This window comes from Mauremys reevesii, linkage group 5 (assembly GCF_016161935.1).
Source record: "Mauremys reevesii isolate NIE-2019 linkage group 5, ASM1616193v1, whole genome shotgun sequence".
NCBI lineage: Eukaryota > Metazoa > Chordata > Testudines > Geoemydidae > Mauremys > Mauremys reevesii.
In genome coordinates this window covers 91,553,086-91,579,904 of record NC_052627.1, presented here as the reverse complement: position 1 = coordinate 91,579,904, position 26,819 = coordinate 91,553,086, and the positions used below count along the sequence as shown (strand labels likewise).

Here is a 26,819-nt window from a genome sequence, read left to right as displayed (position 1 = left end):
CGGGGGCGCCTCCCAGGCATGACTGCTTGGGGCGGCCGAATTTGTAGAGCCGCCCCTGGCCCCAGGCCCTGCAGAGGACCCCGGCCCCACAAGTATGTCTCCCCCCCCCGCTCCGGCCCCTCCCCCCAATTAAATCAAAACTTTTTATAGGGAACCGGTTGTTAAGATTTTGGCAGCTCATCACTGACTACAGCAAAGTCCCCATTAGGAAGGAGTTGCAACTTCCTTACCAACCAATGAAGGAAAAAAGCCCTCTGGGTCACCATTGTAATCTGGACATCTAGAAGCAGCCACAAATCCAAAGTGACTCCTAGATTGCAAACATTAGTAACAAACACTAGGCATATGCCTTCTATTAAAAGAGCAGATATCATTTCCACCACACCCTCCAGCATTTCTTTCTTATAGATTCCTACTATCAACTATGTCTTATCTATATTAAGTTTCACCCAGCTGGCTCTTATCCAAATACCTGGCACTAGGAAAACAATCAGTCATACCATGGAATTCCAGCGAAAGAGGCATAGAGATGAGTGCCATCAGCATACTGAAGGCATTGCAAACCCAAACCATTTCCCCTTGTGACCTCTGACACAGACTAAAATAGGCAGGTGACAAAATAGAGCACTGTGGTACCCTGCTTAGAAAAGGCCAAACTCTAGTCTCACTCTGAGCAGCCTTATCCAAAACATATAATGGAAAGTCTACAATGAGAAACACTAAACTCTACACCCGAGTAGAGACAACCATATTTTTCCCAAGCGATCACCTGGAAGAGCTCCATTTATTGGGACCTTCCACAATGTGAAGAAGAAGCTATTCTTTGCCTCTATTGTAGCCAGGGCATAGGATTGAATTAATTCAGAATACAATTTCTGCTAATGGTATTCTCCTTCATTCTTGCTTCATCTATCACAAGTCATTTGTGCATAACAGTGACTTGTAAGGATGGAGCAAAGGGAGAGAAAACATGATGGAGAAAGCAGTCATTGAGAATATGAAAACCTAGGGAGTAGTAGGTCTATGAAAGGAATAATTTAATAATGTATGTTATTTACATTCAAACTCCTTATTGAGTTATATATAAAGTCTAAAGGGAAAACAGAACCCAACTACAGTGTACAGATTGCAGTGTTGGCTTGTTTCCCCCCCTTCTAGCTACCCTTTTCTTTAAAAACAGAGACAGGCATTCTTACCTTGGGGTAGCACTTTAGTGAAGTTTTCTCTATAACCAGCATTTGCTGCTAGTTGTTGGACTCCATTTTGGGTCCTATAGGGGGACTTGTAAGTGCTGCTAGTTATACCTTTGTACAGTACCATCTAGTGTTAGGAATGCAGTATTGCAAAGGCGGCACCACTGCAGCTTCCCATTTAAACTAATTGGCTAAAGTAAGGGGCTGAGATAAGAGACTATAAAGCTGGTTTCCAACACTAGACACATACTTTTTGGTGGGCTTTAGTCTAGTTTGAGAACCTGTTTTATTGGGAACTCATTGTAGTTTAAGAGTGTTGCTTTAGTGAGAGGCTCAGCCTAGATTAGGTCCCAGTGCTGGTTAGATTTTTAGCTAAGGGGTTTAGTTGGATGTCTTCTGGACCCTAAAGCTGGATTTTATAAAGGGGTGGCTACATAGGTGTGGAAAGCAGGGGTGGAGGAGGGCTGCAGTAACCCCAGGTTTTATGCAGGGCTGCTGGCTCTGTGCCCTGCTCCCTAGATGCTGGATCCACACACAAAACCTGGGGGTGCTTCCCACACCTATGCCCTACTCCCAGCCCTCTGTTTCTATTTCTGTTTCTTCCAGAATACTGTAATTTAAAATGTATATTTTTAGGGCTCTTGCATTAAAACCTCCTTATTTTGATACTTACAGTGGCTTCCTGGTTACATTTGATCTTACCTCTCTTTACTATATTTACAGATGTGTTATCCACATTTCCTGCACTACAATCACAATATGACCATTTGTTTAGGAGCCCCTGTACTGATAATTAATGAAAAGGATGGTCATAATATCCCACCAAACTATTAACAGAGTGGCCCAGGGGCTGAATAGGAAACATTCTCAGAGTAGTTAGTTAATTAATCTCTAGAGGCAGAATAAAACAGGCAACTTAAATCTGACATTCCCTAAATGCAAGTAAAGTTACCATGGGCTGTTCATGTAGTACTGAAGCCCAGACTGAACTGTAAGTATTTTGTTTACTTCTTATGACATTAGTAACTTTTTATTTTATAACTCTTTTTGTATTTCTTAACTTCTTAAGATATAACCTCTTGCCTCGGGCAGAACTGGTGCCGGTCTCACAATCATCCCCTTTTGGCCTTGTCTACCTATTACTTTCTTATTTTGGCGGGACCTGCCCAATTGCTGCCGAAGAGCCGGATGTGCTGCTCCTCTCCGTTGGCCACCCCAAGCACCTGCTTGCTGGGCTGGTGCTTGCAGCTGGCCCTGGCCGTAACAGCTGTGGAAATTTTTGAGCAAAATTTTTAGGCTGTTGAGCATCCTGTATTTTCTCCCACAAAGCATCCTAAAATGTAAGGCCTTGGTAAATTATTAGTGGTGTAAAGGGACCTTACCGTACATAAAAAGAATCAGGTCTAAAGATTTTAAGAAAAAATTAAATAATTAAAAAACTTCACAGACTAAGTTGGGATGCTCACAAAAGTACTCTTCCAGCAACCAATGAAGTCAAAATCTCTACATCACTAATTCTTCATTACAAATTTGAATCCACTATTCAATGCATGAATATAATTGCACATGCTTTGGGACAAGCAATGACTGAGTATATTTCAGCTTATTTGTTACCAGAAAGGCTAACACCAGAAAGGTATATTTTAATTGCAGACTCAAATAAATTGCAATTTTTTTATAATAAAGCTATTTTGGCATACACCATTGCTCTGTTACAAAAGCAATTTTTTTGCAGTAATAATTTCTGCACCTACAGTGTAAGGGTCTGGTCCTGCTCCCAGTGAAATCAATAGTAAACCTCCTATTCACTTCAATAGAGCAGGATTAAGTCCTAAGTGATTAATCAAGAAAACCAGCAAAGAGTCTTGTGGCACCTTATAGACTAACAGACATTTGGGAGCATGAGCTTTCGTGGGTGAATACCCACTTCATCGGATGCATGTAGTGGAAATTTCCAGGGGCAGGTATATATATGAGCAAGCAAGAAGCAGGCTAGAGATAACGAGGTTAGTTCAATCAGGGAGGATGAGGCCCTCTTCTAGCAGCTGAGGTGTGAAAACCAAAAGAGGAGAAACTGGTTTTGTAGTTGGCAAGCCATTCACAGTCTTTGTTTAATCCTGAGCTGATGGTGTCAAATTTGCAGATGACCTGAAGCTCAGCAGTTTCTCTTTGAAGTCTGGTCGTGAAGTTTTTTTGCTGCAGGATGGCCACCTTAAGATCTGCTATTGTGTGGCCAGGGAGGTCGAAATGTTCTCCTACAGGTTTTTGTATATTGCCATTCCTAATATCTGATTTATGTCCATTTATCCTTTTCCGTAGAGACTGTCCAGTTTGGCCGATGTACATAGCAGAGGGGCATTGCTGGCATATGATGGCGTATATTACATTGGTGGACGTGCAGGTGAATGAGCCGGTGATGGTGTGGCTGATCTGTTAGGTCCTGTGATGGTGTCGCTGGTGTAGATATGTGGGCAGAGTTGGCATCGAGGTTTGCTCCATGGATTGGTTCCTGAGCTAGAGTTACTATGGTGCAGTGTGCAGTTACTGGTGAGAATATGCTTCAGGTTGGCGGGTTGTCTGTGGGCGAGGACTGGCCTGTCACCCAAGGCCTGTGAAAGTGTGGGATCATTGTCCAGGATGGGTTGTAGATCCCTGATGATGCGTTGGAGGGGTTTTAGCTGGGGACTCTATGTTATAGGGTCAGCTTATGAATGGGTCATAAAAATTTGCCATTTTTACTTATTCATAAATGACCCAGCTTACAATCAAATATATACAGTAATTTAATTAATGTCACGGGAGGACACAGACTAATTTCATTTATAACTAACTTTTCTACTTTGTATCAAGACATGCTGCATTTTCTGATTCAAATTGCAGGTCTGTCAGTGCAGTGTAAATTTGTGTAGATGCTTTTTACATGTTTGAAATACAATTTTCATACAGTGTGCATGCTACATGTACCCTTTTTGTTTGGGATTTTTGTTCAAATATTCTACTGTACAGTTACATTTTTTTATTACATGCTTAAAAGATCTATTCAAGGTGCCGTTAGAATATCTTGCTGCCACAAAAGCTGATGTCAATATTTACCTGAGTTACTTTCCTGAACTAGATTCTACATTTTGATATATGACAATTTCCATAAAGGTCTCAATACTGTGACTTTTACATACAGTGACGTAAGCAGAAATGGACCAAATTGTGCAGTTGTTATTCAGACAAGACTTCCACTGTCTTTAATAGAAAATTTGTCTAAGTAAGTTCTGAGAGGCAAATCATGCAAAATTGCAAAAGTAGCTATGCAATTGCCAAAACCATGAGGAAAACTATGTGAAAAAAGTGTGTTCAATCAAAGAGGAGATATGTCTTCAAATATGCAGAAAACCAACTGTAGTGAGTCGGTGTGGCTCCCCTCGTGCCCGGCAGAGGGAGCTCCCTTGCCAACCCCCCAGTGGACGGAGCTACCGCCACCAGTCCCTGCCCCCCGGAAGTCAAGGGGCGGGGCAGGAAGTAGAAAAGGAGTGCACCAGAGCTCAGTCAGAGGCCAGCCACCGCCGAGAGCAGACGTGGCGGCGGGAGCTCCTGGCTGGGAACCCTCCTCGGCCTGAGGCAGCTACCCGGCCTGGCCGGAGCTTCCCTGCGCTCACTATGACGAGGAGTCCCCGGAGCCGGTACTGGGAGGAGCCCCCAGGCTTGCCTAGCGCCCGCTACGACGAGGAGCCCCCAGGCTTGCCTAGCGCCCGCTACGACGAGGAGCCCTCCAGGCCCTGCTGTTACCCGGAGGAGCCACCCGAGCAGGCCTAGCCCGACTTCCCGGAGGAGCTGCCGGACCTGCCGCCAAGCCCTGCTCCAGAGGAGCCGATGCAGATGGACTGGCCCGAACCCAGTGCGACCGACGAGGTAGGCCCTGAGGGGGGAATGGAGTGTAGCCCGGGGGTAGCTGACCCCTGTCCGGCTGAGGGCACCGACGTGCCCATGTAAGTGTGTTGCGGCCAGGATCCCCACTGACTGCAGCGGATCCACGCCGCTGCTAGGGCCCCGGGCTGGGACACAGTGGAGTGGGTGGGCCTGTGTCCCCCCCTGCCACCCCCCCACACACGGGTGGCAGTCCCCCCCCTCACACCAGCACCCCAACCAAACGTCTGGACTTACCGGTTGTTTGCTCAGCTCCTGACTGAGGACCTGAGTCCCTGAACTTGAACTGCTGCTCAGCCCTGCCTGAGGGTCTGAGCCCTGTGTTTGTTGCTGCCCCGCCCTGAGCTAGGGCCTGGGCTTATACACTGAACTCCTGCTCAGCCCTGCCTGAGGGTCTGAGCCCTGTGTTTGCTGTTGCCCAGCCCCTGCTCCAGAGGGCCTGGGCCTATTTTGAACCGCTGTTGCCCAGCCCCTGCTCCAGAGGGCCTGGGCCTATTTTGAACCGCTGTTGCCCAGCCCCTACTCCAGAGGGCCTGGGCCGCCTAGCGTTGTTCCCTGTCACTCCTACAGACTAGTAGGAGATCAGAAGTGAGTCGGTGTGGCTCCCCTCATGCCCGCTGGAGGGTCGAGCCCCGACCAAACGGATTACACCAACCCTTGCATGGTCAGTAATAATAAAGAACGAGCAACATCTGTAGAGGGCTAGAATCTCCTTTGTCCTAATCTAAGAAAATCAAAATTTTCTAACTTTGATCTAGCAGACAACATAATGTATGTTACAGTACCTTATTTGAGATGGTTTGTTCACCTGGATCCTACTTCTGGTGCCCATGTGAACACATAGGCACCAGAAGTAGGATCCACGTAGACAAAACATCTAGATTAATATGATTTTTTAAATCATATGTATACCATTAGAGTGTGTATGTGTGTGCGCTGGTGAAGGGGGGAAAAAGAAACAAAGTGAGCTTATGTCGAGACTGATTAATGGATTTATAGTTTTGTAGAGCACACAAATACCATAGCAATAAGCATGGTATAAATAGCTAAATAGATTGAGCATGTGACAAAGCCTGAAAACATGCAGAGAAACATGAAGATGAGTCAATTTCTGTGCTAGGAACTAATGGGCTCTCCTATCACTCCTCATATATTGGTCTAACCCTTGTGCATTCAGAATGGATTGGATGTTTCCATAGTGTTCTTTATTTCACTCCCTTTTGGTAGAGACTCATGTGACTTTGATGAAGACAAACTTATTATTATTACTTTCTCTTTACATTACAGTCCACCACATAACATATTGCTTTCCTCAACTGGGTGTTTTTCTCTGATTTGCCTCATTTGGTAGTTCACACAGGGCCTGTGCTGTGCAGTACAATACTGTTTGTTCTGTATGAGAACGAGGGTGGAGATGTGATGTCTTTCTAAGCACTGGAGGGAGCACTGCTGGGTACATGCTTAACACACAAACTCCTTGGTGTAGCCTCCAGCCAGATGAGCTTGTTTTGAGCTCTTTCCTTGTACATGCACCTTTAACCTGTGTCTGACTCTTCATTCCTCCGTATCTGTGAATGCTGAAGCTGACAATTTACCAAGTTTTGTAGAAATTAGTTTTGGTTTGGCCCGGTGTGATTTCCAGCTGTACAATCATAACTTAGGGAAAACAACTTTTCTTAACCCTACTTTCTCCTGGAGCTCCTTCTTTCCATAGCGTAGCCAGATATATGCTATTGTCCAAACATACTACATGATGCCATAGAAAAGTGGGCTCTCTCTTCTGTTGCTTTTGGTCCATTTCCTCTTATTTTTACTATAGGCCACTACGTGCCTTACATAGGGCTAAACCACCCTGTGTGTAAGTAAATAACATACACACTTACAGTGTAATTATAAAGCCATTTTTGCGTAGCTTCAAAACATGTAATATAGAATGTAAGTGTGTAAGCTTTATTAACCTGTATCTTCCTAGCAACCAATTAAAAGCATTATTTTTAAATAAATGCTTGATTTTAAAAACTTACTTTGTATGAGCTGAAAATCATCTGATTTTCCATGTGTTTTTTATAGTTTGAATGAATGTACAATCTGAACCTATCATTTGGGCCTATTTAAAAATAAAAACGTGTATTGAAGCATTTAAATTTGAAGCATTTTTTACAATATTTTTGAACAATAGATTTCTGAAAACTAAAAGATACCAGCATGAAAACCTATATCAAAAGCATGTTCCTGTACCAACTTTACCTGCTCACTTTTATATCCTTTAAAATAGAGACCTTGTAAGCATCTGGAAACTTTCTTTAATGCATTTATAGTGTTTATAAACTGTAAAAAGGCAAAACAAAAACTTTTTTCCTCTACTCAGAAATGTGTAGAATTGACTTAAAGCATATATTTGTATGGCAGCTGTTCTTTCTTTCAGCACTGTAAATATAAGGAACAGGTTTTTTAGCCTGTTTGTAACTCCTTCCCACAACTCACTAAAAAGGAAGTGTTGATAATAAAATGATTAAATTAGCAACAGTGAGGCCTCCTTTTATCAAGAATCTTTTGGTTATGTATTTGGCAAGTTTTAATTAAAGCTAATTTTGCTATGCAGGTCCCCACTTTATTCCTGTGGTGCTTGAAGCATACAAGCGTAGTATCCATGTTTGTGACGAAGATGATTGTGGAGTTGGTGGGGAAAAGATAAGGCATGTATACTGGCATGATGTGAAAAATAGTCAAGGCACACTATCATTGTAAAGACTGCTCTAGATAAAAGTGTGTGGTTGGGGGAGGAGGGCAGTATAAAATAAGCCAGTGGTCCCCAACCTTTTTGTCTGGTGGGCGCCAGACGAAGGACCGTGGCGGCGGTGGAGCATCCGCCAAAATGCTGCCGAATTTCTGCGGCGTTTCGGCGGCGAAGCCTCTCGATGACGCCACTTGCCACTGACAAGTGACGTCATCAAGAGGCATCGCCGCCGAAACGCCGCAGAACTTCAGCGGCATTTTGGTGGATGCTCCACTGCCGGCCAGGACGCGGGAGCATTTAGATGCGCCCGCGGGCACTGCTGTTGGACTCCTGAGATAAGCTATTCAATCCAAAAATTGAGCATGGTCAGCCTGAATAGAGGAAAGTCACTGGTTTTACCTGAATATCTTTTATGATTGTATGTCCATTAATTTATAGCTATCTGCATTCAAGTTTTAAGAATTCCACAGTTACACAGTCACCAGAGGCTATCAGATAAATATACAGGGTGATGATCTCCCTTCCCACTGTGAATCCCATAAGTGGGGGAAAACGTCTAGTTTCAACTTGCTGAATTTCAATTAAATTCTCCCCTCAGGAAGAGGGATTGGAAAAATCTGCAGAGAAGGCTAGAAGCATAGGATCTAAAGCAACTAAGAGATTTCAGGTGTCTCAATTTTTGAGTGCCTGGAACTTCCTGAAAAACAGGCCCCTTTAATGTGGATCAAATTGGGCACCTAAAATCACTAATCACTTTTGAAAATTTAGACCACAGCATCCAAAACCTGAAGAGCCCAAAGACACACAAACCACGCTGTTAGTTTGTTCACATTACTAACATTCTCTATTCTCTGGCTTCTTGAGGAGCTCACGACCTCAAGGAGTTGCTGTTGACACTACTCTCCCTAACTATCAGACCAGTGATACTCAAACTGAAGCTCACAAGGTGTAAGTGGCTCTTCAATGTGTCTCCTGCAGCTCTTTACAGCATATGATATAAAAACACTGTGATTTAATTAACAACCAATCAGGATGCTTTTACTATATTAACCAATTGTATTTGATAAAATAATACTTGATCAATCATTTTGCTGTGAGAATAATATATGTATAAATTAGTATGTCCCATGTCATACTGTTTAAATCTGAAACAATGAAGTCACACTACTGGGGCTCTTTTGGGTAATACTGATCGCTGATGTGGCTCCTGAACCAGAGAGGTCTGAGAATCACTGTAAATGACTGTAGTTACTAAATTGGATAAACACGACTGCATAATTTAGGTACATTCAAGTACATTTCTCCAGCCAAGTTACAAAACTGGTCTACAACCAATTAATATAAAAATAAAAACTTTGCCTACAATGACTAAATGCCTGACACAGAAATGAAATACTAAAGTTATATTCTAGGGTTCTCTCGTCTCGGGTTAACCACTCAGTACCCCTTCCTTGGTCCCTTTACTACACATATATTCAGCAGGATGCTGGTCCATTACTAGGGCTCCTAGGTAGTACATATAATATACAGTATTACTCATCCAACATGTAGTACAGACATGGAGGACTTCAGGGTTTGGAGGGATTTTACCTCATGATGGGTACTCTACATGGGAAACACTATCCTGAATATTCCTTCCATAACTTCCCAACCATCTTGGGGCGTCGGTTCTGCACACTAGTGATCAAAGGTGGCAGCCCTTAGGGCTACTGCCATGCTAGCCTACACCAGTAGAATTTACATACACAAATCAATAATAGATTGTGTTAACCTGATAAGCAAACCTATTCCCTTATTTCAACAATAGAAAACAAAAACAAGGCTAAAAAAGCAATAATAGCCTGAATATCTTTGAGCAACAAAATTGCTTTATTTCAATCAGAAAAATCCGGTGCATCTGTCTGCATCTAAAATAAATTGCTGGAAGTTACATGTAACTATTCTATGTGATATTGAAGGTTGGTTCTCTCTAGTTCATTCCTACTGTAAATCCCATTACAATGATACAGTAAAATAAGAGTTCATTTGCAATTATCATTTCTGAAATGTTATGTAGTACTCTGACCATAATATTAAATAGTGGTGGTTCATGCCTTTTTCATTAGCTTGCCATATGCAAAACACAAAGTATTTACACAATCATTTACTTACAAATACTATTCACAGTGGAAAGAGAAAATTAAAATTCTATTTAAGGCAGAAAAACTGAAAATAATTAATATGAATTTGCATTTCAGTAATTAAGGTAATGTAAAGTGAATTCCTTCATATTACTGACTTAAAAGACACCTATATTTTATGCTGGCAGGGCTAATGTTTCCTTAGAGGGCCAGCTTCTTAAGTGATGCAAGTTGGCAAAGCTCCAATTGATTTATGCCAGGTGAGGATCTGGCCTACAGAATGTTGTAGTGGCTGACTGTTTTCTCTTGGAGACGTAAATCTGAACTCAGGTCTTGCTCCCACACAAGTCAATGGGAACCTCACTACTGAAATGAATGATAGTCTTGGGTCTCGTACCTCACGAATCACTATTATCTGGGTATGAAAGCAGGATCCTGCCCTTTACATCACTTCCGCATCCTCCTGCTGAAAGAGTCCCAAGAATTTATTTGTTAAAGGCAGATAACATGGTTTACTACAGTTCACTGAAAATAAAATGAAGGCATAAATGTTTTTCTATTCTATTTAAATACAACTAAACGTGTTTTGATATTTAGACAAGCATGTAATTATCTGAATCAGATAGATTTCTGGTGTCAATAAATTCTCTTCAGAAATTCTGCATGTAATCTAAACCCTGCCCCCAAACTCTGTAGGTGTGTAACAACCTCCCTGCAGAAAAATGGCTATATTGGGCTGGGAGCACTATTATGACAGCCTGTGTACAGCATATACACAGACACACTTTGGAAATAGCTGACCTACTATTCTGCAAAGCCACCACTTGATTATTTTTTTTTTGAGTCACACTTGTCAGTTGAAAGCCATGTGTTTCTTATTTAGAATTTTGACTCTGGCCCAGTTTTCAGAGCAGATTCAAGACAATTATGTGAAACCCACAAGACACAGGTCGGAAGTTTCTGAATCTTTAAAGATTTTTAAATTTTCAAAAGCCATTATCTATGTAAAGCATCAACTGTTTATTACTTTGCTATTCACAAGTATCAAATATTTATGTTCCAGGACACAGGTGTGCTTACCTTTCCCAGGAAAGCAACTCATATTACACTGTTATGTATAAGTTACTATGAAGGCAAGATTTCTTATTCTGAACAAAAACAAGCTTATGTACATCGGCAAAATCTCCTCTCCAAAGTCAAACACAGCACTCAAATTTTTCATAAATGCTACTGTAGTTTTTCATATGCCTATATAACTTTCAGCATTTTCTACAAGGCAACTGTGTTTTGGGTCTAGTGGACAGCAGGCTCTCTTTTTCCAGCAAATTTTTGATAAATCTTCTGGTCCACATCAGTATGGCTTGCTTAACTCAGTACTTTAATAGCATCATTATGTTCCCACTTCATAGAATATCTCTCCATTCTCTCTGCAGTCTCTTGTGGAACCATCGCCAACAGATGTCACTGATAGTCAGAGTCTCGTCATTTCAGCTGCAAAACGACCTTCAGAAAGAAATTGAAAGAAGAATGAGATTCAGCTACAATCAGGGCCAGAGTGACAGGCTCAAGAAGCCTGGACAATACCTTACAAACAGTCTGCAAATATGCCTGCAGGTTTCTGCCTCACAAAACAGACATGGGACACCAGTCACAGAGTGAGTCCCTCCTCTCAATACATACAATCAAGTATGAGAACTTTACCTTATCTTCCCCTGCAACCCTGAGGAGAGCGCCGAGCAAGCTGGCATCTGCTGAAGCCTGGGCTAAAGGAGCCCTGGCTGGGTAGCCCAGAATCTTGATGAGCAACTGCTCCTTTGGCTTCATTTGCAGGGAACTCAGGGGTACCCAGAGGCCTCAAAGTTTTCCTGTGATCAGCTCTGAGAAGGCCCAAACAGGAACTGCTGCCAACTGCCTAGGAGCCCGCTCTGCCAAGAAGGAACAGTTCCTGTAGGCAGCCACAGAGCTACTCCCAAAAGCAAAAGAAGACTGTTGGCCACAGCAGGGCACATATGGAAGTTTCTGCTGCACCTGGGATGAAGATGACCAGCCATGACTAGCTGTCAGGTTGCTTGGTGGCCCAGTCCTGGCGCTGCTACACTGAGATGTGCTCGTACCACTTTGAACTATGTATGACCACTTTTTAAAAAAACAGCACTATTACTGTCACACTTCTGCCTCATTTAGCATTTGATACTAAAAGCACTAAGAATTACAAGCCAGGATTTTCCAGTTGCCAAGCACTCTTGAAAAAACATTAGATGAGTTGGCCTGCAAACTGCAGTCACGATACTAAGACATTATGGATAGATAACAGCTGACAAACTATTTGCTAAGTTTAAAAAACAAAAAACAAAAACAAAAAAACCTTGACCTAAGAGATAAGTAGCCAACTTCTAAATGGATCCTTCTACTTTATTCCATCATTTCTCCACTCATTCTACTGGGAGACAGAAGTTTGTAAACAGTCATTATTAGTAAATCAACAGATATTTAAAGCATGTACATCATTCGTCAACAGCGCTAACAAACCACTGTACCTTATGAAGTGCCTTGAATAAATGCTGCAATTTGGTTGAGGATACCTCCAATCCATGTGATTACCATCAGCATATGTACAAGTCAGACAATACTGTGTCTTTCCCTATCACCACGCCACTCCAAACATATTTAAGTTACTTCTGCTTATTTTCTGCTTTCCATGGTCCAATTTGGAACTATTCCAGGGGATTTAGTTTCCATTAAAATTAAATTTTTCAGTGTCAGATATACTGGCATTCTCAGTGTCCGATCCCCTTTCTATCTGTTCTATTGGCCCACAGGAAATAAAGAATTGCTTGATCTAGATCAGGGGTGGCCAAACTACGGCCTACGAGCCATTTTAAGCCGGCTCCTGAGCCGCACCACGCGGCTCGGCCCCTCTCCGCCCGGAGCGCAGCGGCAGGGCCGCACCACACGGCTCAGCCCTGCTCTGGCTGGGGCACAGGGTCAGGCGTCACGCCCCTGAGCCTCTCCCCAGGCCCCAACACCCTGCCCGAGCCCTGCTCTACCTCCACTCTCTAAACCCCTCAATCCCAGCCCAGAGCACCTCCTGCACCCCAAACCTCTCATCCCCAGCACCACCTCAGAGCTCACACCCCCAGCCACAACCTGAACCCCTTCCTGCACCCCTGTCCCAGCCCTGATCCCCCTCCCACCCTCCGAACCAGGGCTTTGGAGTGGAGCCTGGAGCTGGAGTGAGGAGCAGTAGGTTTTTGCCTGGAGCTGGAGCGGAGCTGGAGCACAGCTCTAAAGCCCTGCTCCAAACCCCTCGGTCCCAGCCCAGAGCACCCTCCGGCACCCTGAACTCCTGATCCCCAGCCCCACCCCAGAGCCCACACCCTCTCCTGCACCCCAACTCCATGGCCATCCATACACTTTCTATTCCCTGATGTGGCCCTCAGGCCAAAAAGTTTACCCACCCTGATCTAGATAAACCCATATAATGTGTCAAAGAGTCCATTTTCAGCCACTGATGCTTTGTGAGGGTCAGGAGGAAATTCTGTCTTCAAATCATTCTGTATGTGGCTTTCAGCTAAAATGCTGTTCTTTTCATATTCTTTTCTGCTTGCTACAACTTTCAGGACATTTTAATCCTGATCTCAGCTGTCTATTGTGCTTGCTGCATTCCTGCCCCTGTAGAAGGAATGCGAACCTTTAAAATGGTAGCAATATCCTGGGCTCTGTCTTGCTATACAGAACCAGACAGGCTAACCATGGTAACCAAACACTATGAAACAAAACAATATAAGAGGGGCATGCAAAATTTTGAGCCTACGCCACAGAACTCCAAGCAGGGGTAAAGCAGCAGAGGAAGAAAGTTTGATAAAAATCAACTATTGTAAATGACAAAAAAAAAGTGTTACTGTTCATTAGAGGAAGAGATGATTTTTATAAAACTGTGCCAGAGATAAACGAAGACTGCGGAAGAAACATAAACAAACTTAAATACAGTAATAAGATCTAATTCCACAGAAGCATGTTCCACTACCAAGTCACCTCCTATAAGGTCCTATAAGAACAGGAATACAGTATACTAAAATGATTGCAGTATTTAGGACCTAATTAAGAAAGGATGTAATAAAAAGTCAGTAATAAATACCTTATTAGCTGCTTCCAGTGCATTTATTAGGTTCTGCAGTTCTTCCTTATTCATTTCTACAGAGACTGGCTTAATTTCACCATTTTCTTTCACATCCAGATCAAGATTGAGAAGTGGCATTTGCAGCATGGAGATCTTATCACTGGAGAGAGCAAGCTGTACATGATGAATTAAAAGTCATTTAAAATAGAGCCATTAAATGTTATATGTCCACCAGGCCACCACATCTACGCTTTATCTTGAAAGGGCACTGTCAAGAGTAATGTTAAGTATAGGTAGCAGCACTGAACCATGTGTTTTGAAATCATTCCTCAAAACTTGGGTTGCATGAACTTTGCAATCAGATTTTTAAAGCAGATTACATTTTGGACCTGCCAACATTTAAACAGTGACACTGTCAAGTTTCTTGCTTATTTACTTTTTCAAATACTCCTGCATGCAAGTTATACAATGGAATTGAAATATGCATCCAACAAAGGCCAGGATTAGATAAAAAGGGCAAATCTGCTGAGAGACAGAGAGCCCTGAAAGACTATAAAGGTAAAAGAGATGACAGTAGGCCTGACTGAACAGTATTTACAACTTACCCAATTACTCTGGTACTTGTTGAGTAAGTACCAGAGTCAAAGTACCAGAAAAGAACAGGGGGATATGACAGAGGTCTATAAAACCATGACTGATGTGGAGAAAGTAAATAAGGACATGTTGTTTACTCCGTTTCATGACACAAGAACTTGGGGTCATCAAATGAAATTACAGTAAAAATTGTGTTATCCGACACTTTACCAACCAGAAAACTCTAGTAACCAGCATTTCTGATATCCATTAAAAGTCTAGTTGGCGCAGGGCCGGCAGGCTCCCTAACTGGCTCCGCATGGCTCTCCGGAAGTGGCGACATGTCACTACTGCTCCTAGGCAGAGGAACAGCCACGGGGGCTCTGTGCAATGCCTCCGCCTTGAGTGCTGGCTCCGCAACTCCCATTGGCCAGGAACTGCGACCAATGGGAGCTGCAAGGGTGGCGCCTGTGGGTGGAGGCAGCGCACTGAGCCGCCTGGCCACGCTTCCACCTAGGAGCAGCAGGGACATGTTGCTGCCTGCAGGGAGACACCCAAGGTAAGCGCCACCTGGATCCGGCACCCTGAAACTCCTCCTGCGCCCCAACCCCTGCCCCGAGCCCCCTCCCACACCCAAACTCCCTCTCAGAGCCTGTGCCCAACCCCTCCCACACCACAATCCCCAGCCCTGAGACTCCTCCCGCACCCAAACTCCCTCCCAGAGCCTGTGCCCCAACCCCTCCCACACCACAACCCCCAGCCCTGAGACTCCTCCCGCATCCAAACTACCTCCCTCCATTGGTAAGTATAAAACTCTTAATTAACCAGAATTTTTGACTTACCAGCACCCCCCATTCCCACAACACGCCGAACAACAAAGCTTTTACTGTAATAGGCATCAGGTTTAAAACAAACAGAAGGAAATATTTCCTCACATAATGCACAGTTAAGCTGTGGAACTCTTTGCCAGAGGATATTGTGAAGGTCAGGACTATAACAGGTTTGAAAAAAGAACTAGATAAGTTCATGGAGGATAAGTCCATCAATGGCTATTGGGCAGGGATGCAAAACCATACTCTGAAGAGTCCCTAGCTTCTGTTTGCCAGAAGCTGGAAGTGGACAACAGGGGATGGATCACTCAACGATTACCTGTTCTGTTCATACCCTCTGAAGCACCTGGCATTGGCCACTGTCAGAAAACAAGATACTAGGCTAGCTGGACCACTGGTCTGACTTGGTGTGGCCATTCTTATATTCTTAAGTGGTTTTTTGCACTTTCCAGCCAACTCTGCAGCTGATCAAATACTATTTAACAAATTTACAATTTTACAAATACTGGTAACATTGGTCAAATGGCATGTCAATGTTTTTCTACTACTTAAATCAGCCCTAGTAAAAGTTAATTTAAAAAAAATGTAATAGAAAGTTTATTGACAATTTTGCAACTAAATACAGTATGCAGCTCTATTCCTTTAAATTGCAGGGTGTGAAGTGGTGCAGGTATTTTTCACATTAGCTAGCAAACACAGAATACATTTTTCCATTCACTTGGCAGTATTATCATATACCAGATACAGAGAGCCTGTGACTTGGTTTTGGTCCTGTACAACTATGGGAAGGCAGCTGGTCCTATATAACTATTACAGCAGCATTTCCCCAAAGGAGAGTTTCTGATTTTAATAAATTACACAGGTGACTAATGGGAATAAAGGATAAAGCAAAAAGTGAGCCACAGAGGAAGAAATGGACAGCTGTGAATTAGTTCACATTATATTAATTCTTACCCAGAAATTAAAAAACAAAAACAAACCCTCAATAGGAGAAAGTAACAAGAAACTGCAGGCAGCAACTGGGTGTTTTTATAGGTCTGGTTTATAATCTTGGCAACAGTATATTCAGTCAGTGAGACAGATCAGTACTTAACAGGCAGCTCATCTGATGCACAACATGATGCTATGCTATCAGCTCCTGCAAAATGTGGCCCAGTCAGAAACTGACTTGGAGTTCAAAATCATTTTTTAGCAAAAAATATCTACAGTGCTTGTTAGGACAAAAAGCTAGTCTGTTATTTAACAACTAACAAGGACAGATAAACATAAGCAATATTACCAGGATTATTTCTATAATGCACTTCTGGCAGATTAAAATGTTTATGCAAAAAAGCACTTGTACTATAGGCAGATGTTCTTCCAACTTTGGGCAGTTCTCTTTAGTAAAATAAAACTAAATACAACTGATGTCAATACTTTATTTTATTCTAAGTAAAGGTTTTCTTCTTCTATTCAGTCAAGTGTCCCAGTCAGGGCTCAAATGGTGATGGGGCGATGTAAATTAAATATGTAAGGAGAATCAAAATCTCACAAAAACATCCAAGAGATGGCAATAATACAGCACAGCAAAGGGGAGCTTATTTTCATGAGCTGTATGCCTTCCCTGCAATTCTTCTGCTCTAGGTTTCTGGTATCCATACCAGTCTAACCTTATCTCTGAATCATGCAGCCTACCAGAGGCTGTGTCTGTAGCCTTCTAGGCTCTGGACAGTAAGCAACATACATAGTGTCTCACCTTTAACTGCCAGTCAAAATCCTGTAGCTGGGCAGAGGAGATTGCACTTATGCTTTCTACCAGTGCATACCTGATTTCTTCCTTTCTGCCTTTCAAGCATTTTGTGATTGCTTCTTGATAGCTTGAGCTCAATTCATTCAACTGCTGAACAGCCTGCAAATATCAGTAAAAAGAGAGTTTTAATTATGAAGCAGAAAAGGTTAAATTTACAATAGAATATAGCTGTACTGGATAAGAAGCCAAAATGTTAACTGTTACCTGGAGTTACATTCAGTTTATGCCCTTGCCTCCCCAACAGGTCACAATGGCAGACAGTGGAGATAAGCAACCACCTTCAGATACAGTGTAATTTTTATTCACTATAAAGCCTTGTTTATGTGCTAGGGAAATCTGTGAAGTGTTTACTCACTGTTGTTAACAAACAATTCAGCTGAATACACTTGAGGTTTGAAAAATTCAAGGAAGTTTCCCTATCCGTGCCCCTTTCCCATTGATTTCCCCCATGTGTGTTTCTTATGGTGCATAAGCAAACATGACTCCATAAAGTTTATCTCCATAATTGTAAATTAAATATATGTATAAACATTGACTGGAGAACGGTTTCTCAAAGGGATACTATTAACCTGTTTAGATTCCATTCTTAAAAGAAAAGTTCCAATTAGAATCCATTGAGGCATCCTTTAAAAAATAAAATAAAAGGTAACTCTCCCAGTGCTAGTTTGAAAGGACACACTGGTATTGACTGTTTATCTGTCACTCAGCTGCTCACATACACTCTGGAGCTAGCACTCTGACTGCTACCTCCCTGCTATATCCATAAAATGAAATAAATACATTCCTAACTGTATTTATAAGCACCTATAAGTTTTCCTTAGAATTAGTCACACTGTGTCTTCCACAATATCAATACCACATCTCATCTCTGCTCATCCTCCCAATAGAGTAACATGCTGACACACTGAATGACTTATCTCCCAGACAGAGAATGAGGGAAGAGAGGAAATGGGGACATACATATAGCCCAGGCACAAAGGGAAGGGGGAAAGGGTCACACAGAAACGCTGGTGGAGGGAGGAAGAACATTGGGGAAACCTGGTCAGGAGGAGGGAACAGACGGAGCCACTTGGAAGGTAGAGGAAGGTGGGAAGGGTGGGGAGCAGCCAGAGCCCCTGGCATGGGTGGAAAGGGAGGAGAGTTTGCAGAGTCCCTCCTACGGGGGTCCCTGCTATGTGAGGATGAGGGGCAACACAGAATCCCTGGTATGGGGGCGCACAGAGCCCCTGCCATGAGTGGGAAGAATGGGTGGCCCCAGAATGGAATAAGGGGGGCACAATAGCCCTGGCCCAGGGGAAAGGAGTATAGAGAGACCCTGAGGGGAGGGGAAGAAAGAGGACTGTAGACCCTAATTGGGGAGAGGGGGGGGAGAACACAGAGCTCCCAGCGTGTGGGAAGAAGGCGGGAATGGGGAGGCACACATAGTCCATGGCACGGGAGGAGGAGGAGGAATGAACCCCACGGAACCCTGAAGGGCAGTATTAGGGACCTGAGAATGAGAGCACGCACAAAGCCCTTGCCATGTAGAGGGAATAATGGGGGAACTTGGAATGGGGGCACATAGAACCACAGACAGGGACAGAGGGGTAGGGGGAATCTGTCATGGGAGAAGGGAGGGTGAAGAAAATCCCTGCCACGGAGGGGAAGTGAGAATAGGGTGCACACAGAACTGCTGGCATGGTAGGGGAGGAAGGAAATGGGGGTCATAAAGAACCTGGAACAGAGAAACTTAACAGAACTAACCAGGGAGGCATACAACCAAATTTTTAAGTGCATGTTCTTTCTCCCTCCTGCAGAAGTTTGTTTTCGCTAGAAATGGAAAAAAGACTGTGCATGAAACAAATCCTGAAGAGCACTGATTATATAGATTTCCATTCTCTCCAAACAGATTATCTTTTTGATAGAGACCCTTAGTTAGTTTGATTCATTGAGAATTCCCCTCCCCCCCAAAGTATTTAGCTGAAGAAGCTGGAAGATAGAGTGACAGACAGGCAGCAGTGTGAGGCCACAGAAAAGACATTAGTTATATCAGTCCATCTGTCACTGAAGAAGAGCTTTGATTGCCTGGTTGTCAGTGATTAAGACCAAAGCAGATTGTGAAGAACTTCAAAAAGATCTCACAAAACTAAGTGATTGGGCAACAAAATGGCAAATGAAATTTAATGTGGATAAATGTAAAGTAATGCACATTGGAAAAAATAACCCCAACTATACATACAACATGATGGGGGCTAATTTAGCTACAACGAGTCAGGAAAAAGATCTTGGAGTTATCGTGGATAGTTCTCTGAAGATGTCCACGCAGTGTGCAGAGGCGGTCAAAAAAGCAAACAGGATGTTAGGAATAATTAAAAAGGGGATAGAGAATAAGACTGAGAATATATTATTGCCCTTATATAAATCCATGGTACGCCCACATCTCGAATACTGTGTACAGATGTGGTCTCCTCACCTCAAAAAAGATATTCTAGCACTAGAAAAGGTTCAGAAAAGAGCAACTAAAATGATTAGGGGTTTAGAGAGGGTCCCATATGAGGAAAGATTAAAGAGGCTAGGACTCTTCAGTTTGGAAAAGAGGAGACTAAGGGGGGACATGATAGAGGTATATAAAATCATGAGTGATGTTGAGAAAGTGGATAAGGAAAAGTTATTTACTTATTCCCATAATACAAGAACTAGGGGTCACCAAATGAAATTAATAGGCAGCAGGTTTAAAACAAATAAAAGGAAGTTCTTCTTCACGCAGCGCACAGTCAACTTGTGGAACTCCTTACCTGAGGAGGTTGTGAAGGCTAGGACTATAACAATGTTTAAAAGGGGACTGGATAAATTCATGGTGGCTAAGTCCATAAATGGCTATTAGCCAGGATGGGTAAGAATGGTGTCCCTAGCCTCTGTTCGTCAGAGGATGGAGATGGATGGCAGGAGAGAGATCACTTGATCATTGCCTGTTAGGTTCACTCCCTCAGGGGCACCTGGCATTGGCCACTGTCGGTAGACAGATACTGGGCTAGATGGACCTTTGGTCTGACCCGGTACGGCCTTTCTTATGTTCTTATGTTCTTAGAGAGGATGCAGGGAGCTGCACAGAATCCCTGAAATAAAGGGGGATGAGAGGAGGCAGACAGGGAGCTGCTTAAGGTGATCAAGATTTGGTCTATTTTATTACTACCCAGATCCTATATTTAACATATGAACCCCCACTTAAAATATATAAATATTTCAGGATACAATAGCAATAGGCTTGATGGCAGAAAGTCAAATCTAATCAATGATGATAGTCTTACCTCTTCATCTGACAGATTTTTGCCAACTGTAGTTTTGAAGTATGTTGTTGTTTCTTCTAATATCTCCATCCATTCTGCCAAATTCCAAACACTGCCATAATCCTGATATCGACAATATGCACGGCCACATATGCCATCAACTACTTGGTGAAGGAACTGGAGGAAAAAAACCAAAAAAACCCAAAACCTCTAAGGCTTTACAATGGCTCCACTATTACCCTACACAAGAAGCAAAGTTCAGCAGACAACTCAGGTGTCACGTTTGCCTCAGCGTCTGGATGCTGAATGAATGCCACCCTGGTATTGTGTAAAGGGATAATGTGCAGCTAGAGGTAGCCTATTCTGGAAGAGCTGTTAAAAAAAAATAAAAATAAAGAAATCCTGACTACATCACACAACACTTTTCATTAAAGGAGATACATTTAATTCCCTTGCTTTGACCAGGGTCCTCACAGGGTAACTACATCATGCCTCTTCATCTGGATAGTTCTTTTTTTTTTTAAATCTTCTGTTATGCAGTATTGATATGTGCTATTAAACTATCACTGAGTTTCACCTAAGTAAGGTACAATGATCTTTCTGAAGCACTCTGGAATCTTCAAAATTAAATGTGCCACATAAATACAAGATGTTAGTAAGTGAATATCCACTGCTACTATAATTCCCCATTCTCCAAACCACCAGCCACTTGCACCCAGAAACTCTCCAGTTTCTCTATCCTCAAGGCCCAGTGCAGCAACTACTTTCTTTGTGACTGAAAAGGACTGACTAGTACTTCATTTACAACAAAAATCAACAATAGTCAGAGCTGTTGTGACAGCAGCAGAGGATTCTGGGTTATCATCAGCGAAGAAAGTCATAGTGTTTAATTTGTTTTGTGCTGACAGTTGTGAGAATGACTGAAAAATATCTCAAGTGTTTTATTTGTACTGGTAGAAAAGTTCAAGAATATTTTCACTAGTCCTCTAGTTATTTTAATCAAGATATTTTTCTTATCTCGCTTGTTAAATATAAAACTGCCAACTGTGTGTGTGTTTGGACAGTGATTTGTACATATCAGATGGCCAAACTGTGGCTCACGAGCCACATGTGGCTCTTTTACCATTAAAGTGCAGCTTGTGGAGTCCCCCACATCTCCCTCCACTGTCCACCTACCAGACAGTGGGGGGGAGCTTGGGACCTCTGCTTGCAGTGTGGTGGTAGGGTAGGGGCTTCTGCCCAGCGGGGGAGAAAGATCTCATGGCTGCTGCCCAGCAGAGCGGGAGGGTCTCCGGGCTTCAGCCCTGCGGGATGTACTTGCCATGGCTTGGGGCTTCAGCAGGACTGAAGCCCCAAGCCCCAGCAGGTGTGGCCTAGCTCTCTAACTTTTGAAGACTGTCATATGCGTCTTGAAGGGTCAGTAAGTTTGGCCACCCCTGTAATAAACAGCTTGTCTGTTTCACAGTTCTTTAAAGATCAAAAAGTAAGAAAACTATTAGATACATGATAAGTAGGGCTGTCCACTAATCGCAGTTAACTCACACAATTAACACAAAAAAATTAATCGCAATTAATTGCAGTTTTAATCGCACTGTTAAACAATAAAATATCAATTGAAATGTATTAAATATTTTGGATGTTTTTCTACATTTTAAAATGTTTATTTCAATTACAGCACAGAATACAAAGTGTACAGTGCTCACTTTATATTATTTTTATTACAATATTTGAACTGTAAAAATCATAAAAGAAATATTTTTCAATTCACCTCAAACAAGTACCATAGTGCAATCTCTTTATCGTGAAATGGCAATTTACATATGTCGATTTTGTTGTTGTTACATAACTGCACTCAAAAACAAAACAATGTAAAACTTTAGAGCACAGAAGTCCACTCAGTCCTACTTCTTATTCAGCCAATCATTAGGACAATCAAGTTTGTTTACATTTACGGGAGATAACACTGCCCTCTTTTTATTTACTGTGTCACGTGAAAGTGAGAACAGGCGTTTGCATGGCACTTTTGTAGCCAGCACTGCAAGATATTTATTGCTAGACATGCTAACCATTTGTATGTCCTTTCATGCTTTAACCACCATTCCAGAGGACATGCTTCCATGCTGATAATGTTCAATCACAAATTTAATTAATGCATTATTTTTTTAATTAACTCTTTGGGGAAGAATTGTATGTCTCTTTTTCTGTGTTTTACCTGCATTCTGCCATATATTTCATACTATAGCAGTCTCGGATGATGACCCAGCTCATGTTGTTCGTTTTATGAACGCTTTCACTGCAGATTTGACAAAACGGTACCAATGTGAGATTTCTAACGATAGCTACAGCACTTGACCCAAGATTTAAGAATCTGAAGTGCCTTCCAAAATCTAAGAAGGACAAGATGTGGAGCATGCTTTCAGAAGTCTTGAAAGAACAATACTCTGATGCAGAAACTACAGAACCCGAACCACCAAAAACAAAAATCAACTTTTTGCTGCTGACATCTGACTCAGATGACAAAAATGAACATGCATTGATCTGCACTGCTTTGGATCATTATCGAGCAGAACCATCATCTACATGGACGCAAGTCCTCTCTAGAATGGTGGTTGAAGCATGAAGGGACATACGAATCTTTAGCACATCTGGCACATAAATATCTTGCAACACTGGCTACAACAGTGCCATGGGAACAGCTGTTCTCACTTTCAGGTGACATTGTAAACAAGAAGCAGGCAGCATTATCTCCTGCTAATGTAAACAAACTTGTTTGAGTGATTGGCTGAACAAGAAGTGGGCTTGTAGGCTCACTTTACATTGTTTTATTTTTTAATGCAGTTATTTTTTGTTCATAATTCTACATTTTTAAATTCAACTTTCACAATAAAGAGATTGCACTACAGTACTTGTATTAAGGGAATTGAAAAATACTATTTCTTTTATTTTTACAGTGCAATTATTTATAATAAAAATAAATATAAAGTGAACACAATACACTTTGTAGTCTGTGTTGTAACCAAAATCAATATATTTGAAAATGTGGAAAACATCCAAAAATATTTATATAATCGTGATTTTTTTTAAATCATGCAATTAATCATGATTAATTTTTTTAATTGCTTGAGAGCCCTAATGACATTATCCTAATCATTAGCTAATAGGAGCTGTCTGGAGATAAGGGAACAACAGGAGAAAGATTTGCCCAGCTCATTTTATTAGGGTATGATGAATTAATGCAGCCTCGCTCAAAATTACATTTAAAGACAAATGTAACCAATACCCTTCTCCTGACAATTAAAAGTATTTCTCTCATTACTTCTAAGAAGTTAAGACTCAATTATCCCTTCCAGTTTAGTGAGCAGAGGGAATCCTGATCCATACACAAACATGTCCACAGGATGGTTGTCATTGATGGTTTATTCTATTTTTGGGTGCCGGGGGCAGGAAAAACAGTTGCGGGGGGGGGGGGGCAGGGAAGCCTCCCAGGTGGGATGGGAGGGAGTCGTTGTCCTGAACATTCTTCCTTTCATAAACAGAAAGTATCGATGTCTAAGTTACTTAAAATATTGTCCACAGAAGTTTAGCCCACGAATCCCAGCACCAGCACGTGTGCTGGGATTGCTTCCCCACGTGCACGGTGTGAATGCTGAGGGCGGAGGGGGACCCCAAGCCGGACGTGCGGAGGTGTAGCGGCCCAGGGGTCACACGCAGGAGCGCCCCACACTAGGTGTTACCGCCATACACCCGTACTACAACGAGGGAAGCTGGTCTGTGTGTCCCCGAGGAGGGGCGGGCGGCTCCTCTCAACTTCACGCGGTGCGGAATGCGGGGCGCTGGTTCGGTGCTTACGTACAGCAAAGGGGGGTTCCCGCTATTAGCGAGGACGAGACACCCCACCCGGCACTAGCCCGGAGATGACGGGCCCGAGCCCCAGGCGGGTTGCAGCGCCGCCGGCTGAGGTGCAGCATGGGGCGGGTCAGCCAGGTCACGGCCGGGGCCGCTCGCTGCCCACCGACAGCCCGCCCGGCTGGGCGCGGTCCTGCGTCTGCCCGCACCGGGCTCCGCCTGGGCGCTGGGAGCCCCTACGCGGAGGGGCTGCGGGCGGCCCGGCCGCCGTCGCCACAGAGCCCAGCCCGCTCCGCGCGGGGGGTGGGGGGAGGAGCAGCGCACCGGCTGCGGGGCCGGGTCTCACCTTCAGGGCCTGGTCAGCCGGGAGCTTCTCCAGCAGCAGCAACATGGTCCCGTCCAGCCGCGCCTCGGGGGGCGGGGCCAGCGAAAGCACGTGACCCTCACCGCTCCAGCCTCGTACTTCCTCTGGAAGTACCGTGAGAGACCCTCGTGGGGAAGGGGAGAGCTATAGAGCGCATGCGCAGGAATAGTGGACCTCGCGGGGCGGAATCTGTCTGGACGCGCGCATGAGCAGTGAAGGGGGTGGGGCTTGTGTGGGTCCAGCCTCCGCAGGGGCGCCTGGTTGCTGGGTTCTGCTCCGGCCTGTGGTTGCGGGCCAGTGCCCCAGGGCGGGGGCGGCGAGTTCCCGCGGGCGGGAGCGGAACGCGGCGCACGCAGCCGCTGGGCCCCCGGCGCTGCCTGGCCAGCCGGAGGGGAGCGAAGCCGTTAGCCTGCGCTGCCCCAGCCGCCCCCAGCTCTCCGGGGGTGCGGGACTTGCCAGCCTCACAGCGGGGTCCCGTAATGTTTGGGCTCGTTCTGCGGAGCAGGGGACCGCAGCCCCTGTCCGCCTCCTCCCCGCTGTGCGTCCCTCTCCCGCCCGGGCGCAGGGAGGTGGCCGGGCTCTACGGGCGACTCCTGGGAGTGGGAGCTGCGGGGGAGCTGGAGAGAGCCACGTGTGGAAGAGGCTGAGACTGTCAGACGTCGCTGCAGGTCTGCGTGGGACTTCGCCAGCAGCAACTGGGCGGGGAGCTGGCGCAAAGGGGCCCTAATGCGGCTTGGCCACTCTGGCGCTTTACACAGGGCCGGCTCCAGACCCCAGCAAGAGGTCCCCTGGAGCCACGGGACCGGTGACCGGCTGCACGCCCCCTGCAGCGTGCCGCCATGCTTGGGGCAGCCAAATTCCTAGAGCCCCCCCTGGCTTTACAGCGCTGCAGCTTTCTCCTCAGGGGTGTGAACCCCCCCCTTCCCCAGTGCAGCAAGTTTTAGTGCTGTAAAGCGCCCGTGTAAACAGTGCCCCAGCGCTGTAAACTAATCCCCTCGGGGAGGTGGAATACCTACAGCGCTGGGAGAGCTCTCTCCTGGCGCTGGCACCGCGAACACACTCATACTCCAAAGCGCTGCTGTGGGAGCGCTGCCCTGGCAGCGCTTTGGAGTTTCCAGTGTAAAAAAGCCCTAAGGCCTTGTCTACCCTGCCACTTTATAGTGCTGCAACCTTCTCACTGAGGGCTTGGCTACACTTACGGTTTGCAGCGCTGGTCATCCAGCCGTGTAGGAGCAGCGCTGGTGTGTGGCCACACTCACAGCTACCAGCGCTGGTGTGTGGCCACATTTGCAGCGCTGTTGGGAGTGATGCATTATGGGCAGCTATCCCAGCATTCAAGTGGCAACAACGTGCTTTTCAAAAGAGGGGGTTGGAGGGTGGTGTACTGTGACAGGGAGCGGGGAAAAGAGAGTGGATTTTTGGAGCCAACACTGTGTTAGTTTCCTGGATTGAAAAATCACAAAATGTTCGCGAGCCCTTGGTCTTAATTGCAAACAGCCTGCCTCCAACGCTGTTTCTCTGTCAAGCAAACATTCACTCCCTGCCTCTCATTTGATCGTTCACAGCCAGGTACAGATAGCTCCTGTTTGCTGTGATCAGTGTTTGTTTTTTAGATAAGCAGTTCAATGGAGCTCCCATCGGAGTTCACAACAAAACAAAGAGAGGCTGCATAACAAAACAAAGAGTAATTTAGTTAAAAGCTTTCTGGGATATCTCCTTATTCCCTGGAGGCCAATAAAAGCGCTGGTGTGTGTCCACACTTGATGAGCAGCGCTGGATCACCAGCGCTGCAATTGCTACACCCCAACCTGGCCAGGTGTACAGCCAGCAAGTTGCAGCGCTGGATGTGCCTTGCAGGTGTGGACGGTTATTAATTGCAGCGCTGGAAAGCCTCTACCAGCGCTGCAACTTGCAAGTGTAGCCAAGCCCTGAGGGGTGTGAAAAAACACACCCCTGAGCGCTGCAAGTTTCAGTGCTGTAAAGTGGCAGTGTAGACAGTGCACCAGCCCTGGGAGCTTCTCCCCTTGTGAGGGTGGTTTTTTTACAGTGCTGGGAGATGGTGC

The 26,819-nt window shown here is 44.3% G+C and overlaps 2 protein-coding genes and 1 long non-coding RNA gene across 3 annotated transcripts in view; 1 reads left to right on the top strand and 2 right to left on the bottom strand.

Annotated features, from left to right (window-relative positions):
* The window catches only part of LOC120405525, a 192,962-nt gene extending 191,648 nt beyond the window's left edge, over nucleotides 1-1,314 (bottom strand). Inside the window, exon 1 of the long non-coding RNA XR_005598644.1 lies at nucleotides 1,197-1,314. This is a non-coding gene — a long non-coding RNA (uncharacterized LOC120405525). The remainder of the gene's footprint in view (nucleotides 1-1,196) is intronic.
* Nucleotides 1,315-10,967: 9,653 nt separating this feature from the next.
* On the bottom strand, nucleotides 10,968-24,904 carry COMMD8 (COMM domain containing 8). Its single transcript, XM_039540195.1, has 5 exons — nucleotides 24,739-24,904; nucleotides 20,568-20,723; nucleotides 17,227-17,379; nucleotides 14,107-14,262; nucleotides 10,968-11,471 (listed from the first exon to the last, which is right to left on the bottom strand). Exons 1-5 carry the CDS (start codon nucleotides 24,781-24,783, stop codon nucleotides 11,451-11,453), a joined length of 531 nt encoding a protein of 176 aa, XP_039396129.1. The 5' UTR covers nucleotides 24,784-24,904; the 3' UTR covers nucleotides 10,968-11,450.
* A 403-nt stretch (nucleotides 24,905-25,307) lies between these two features.
* The window catches only part of ATP10D (ATPase phospholipid transporting 10D (putative)), a 113,601-nt gene continuing 112,089 nt past the window's right edge, over nucleotides 25,308-26,819 (top strand). The window contains exon 1 of the mRNA XM_039540192.1: nucleotides 25,308-25,424. The gene's annotated coding sequence lies outside the window, so the exon portion shown is untranslated. The remainder of the gene's footprint in view (nucleotides 25,425-26,819) is intronic.

Excerpts from the sequence above, each read along its gene's own strand:
- COMMD8 (XM_039540195.1), bottom strand. The coding sequence starts at position 24,783 with ATGTTGCTGCTGCTGGAGAAGCTCCCGGCTGACCAGGCCCTGAAG. Across the intron at positions 20,724-24,738 it reads CGGCTGACCAGGCCCTGAAG|TTCCTTCACCAAGTAGTTGA; the intron begins GTGAGACCCGGC and ends TTTTTCCTCCAG. Across the intron at positions 14,263-17,226 it reads ATTTTGACTGGCAGTTAAAG|CTTGCTCTCTCCAGTGATAA; the intron begins GTGAGACACTAT and ends CATCATGTACAG.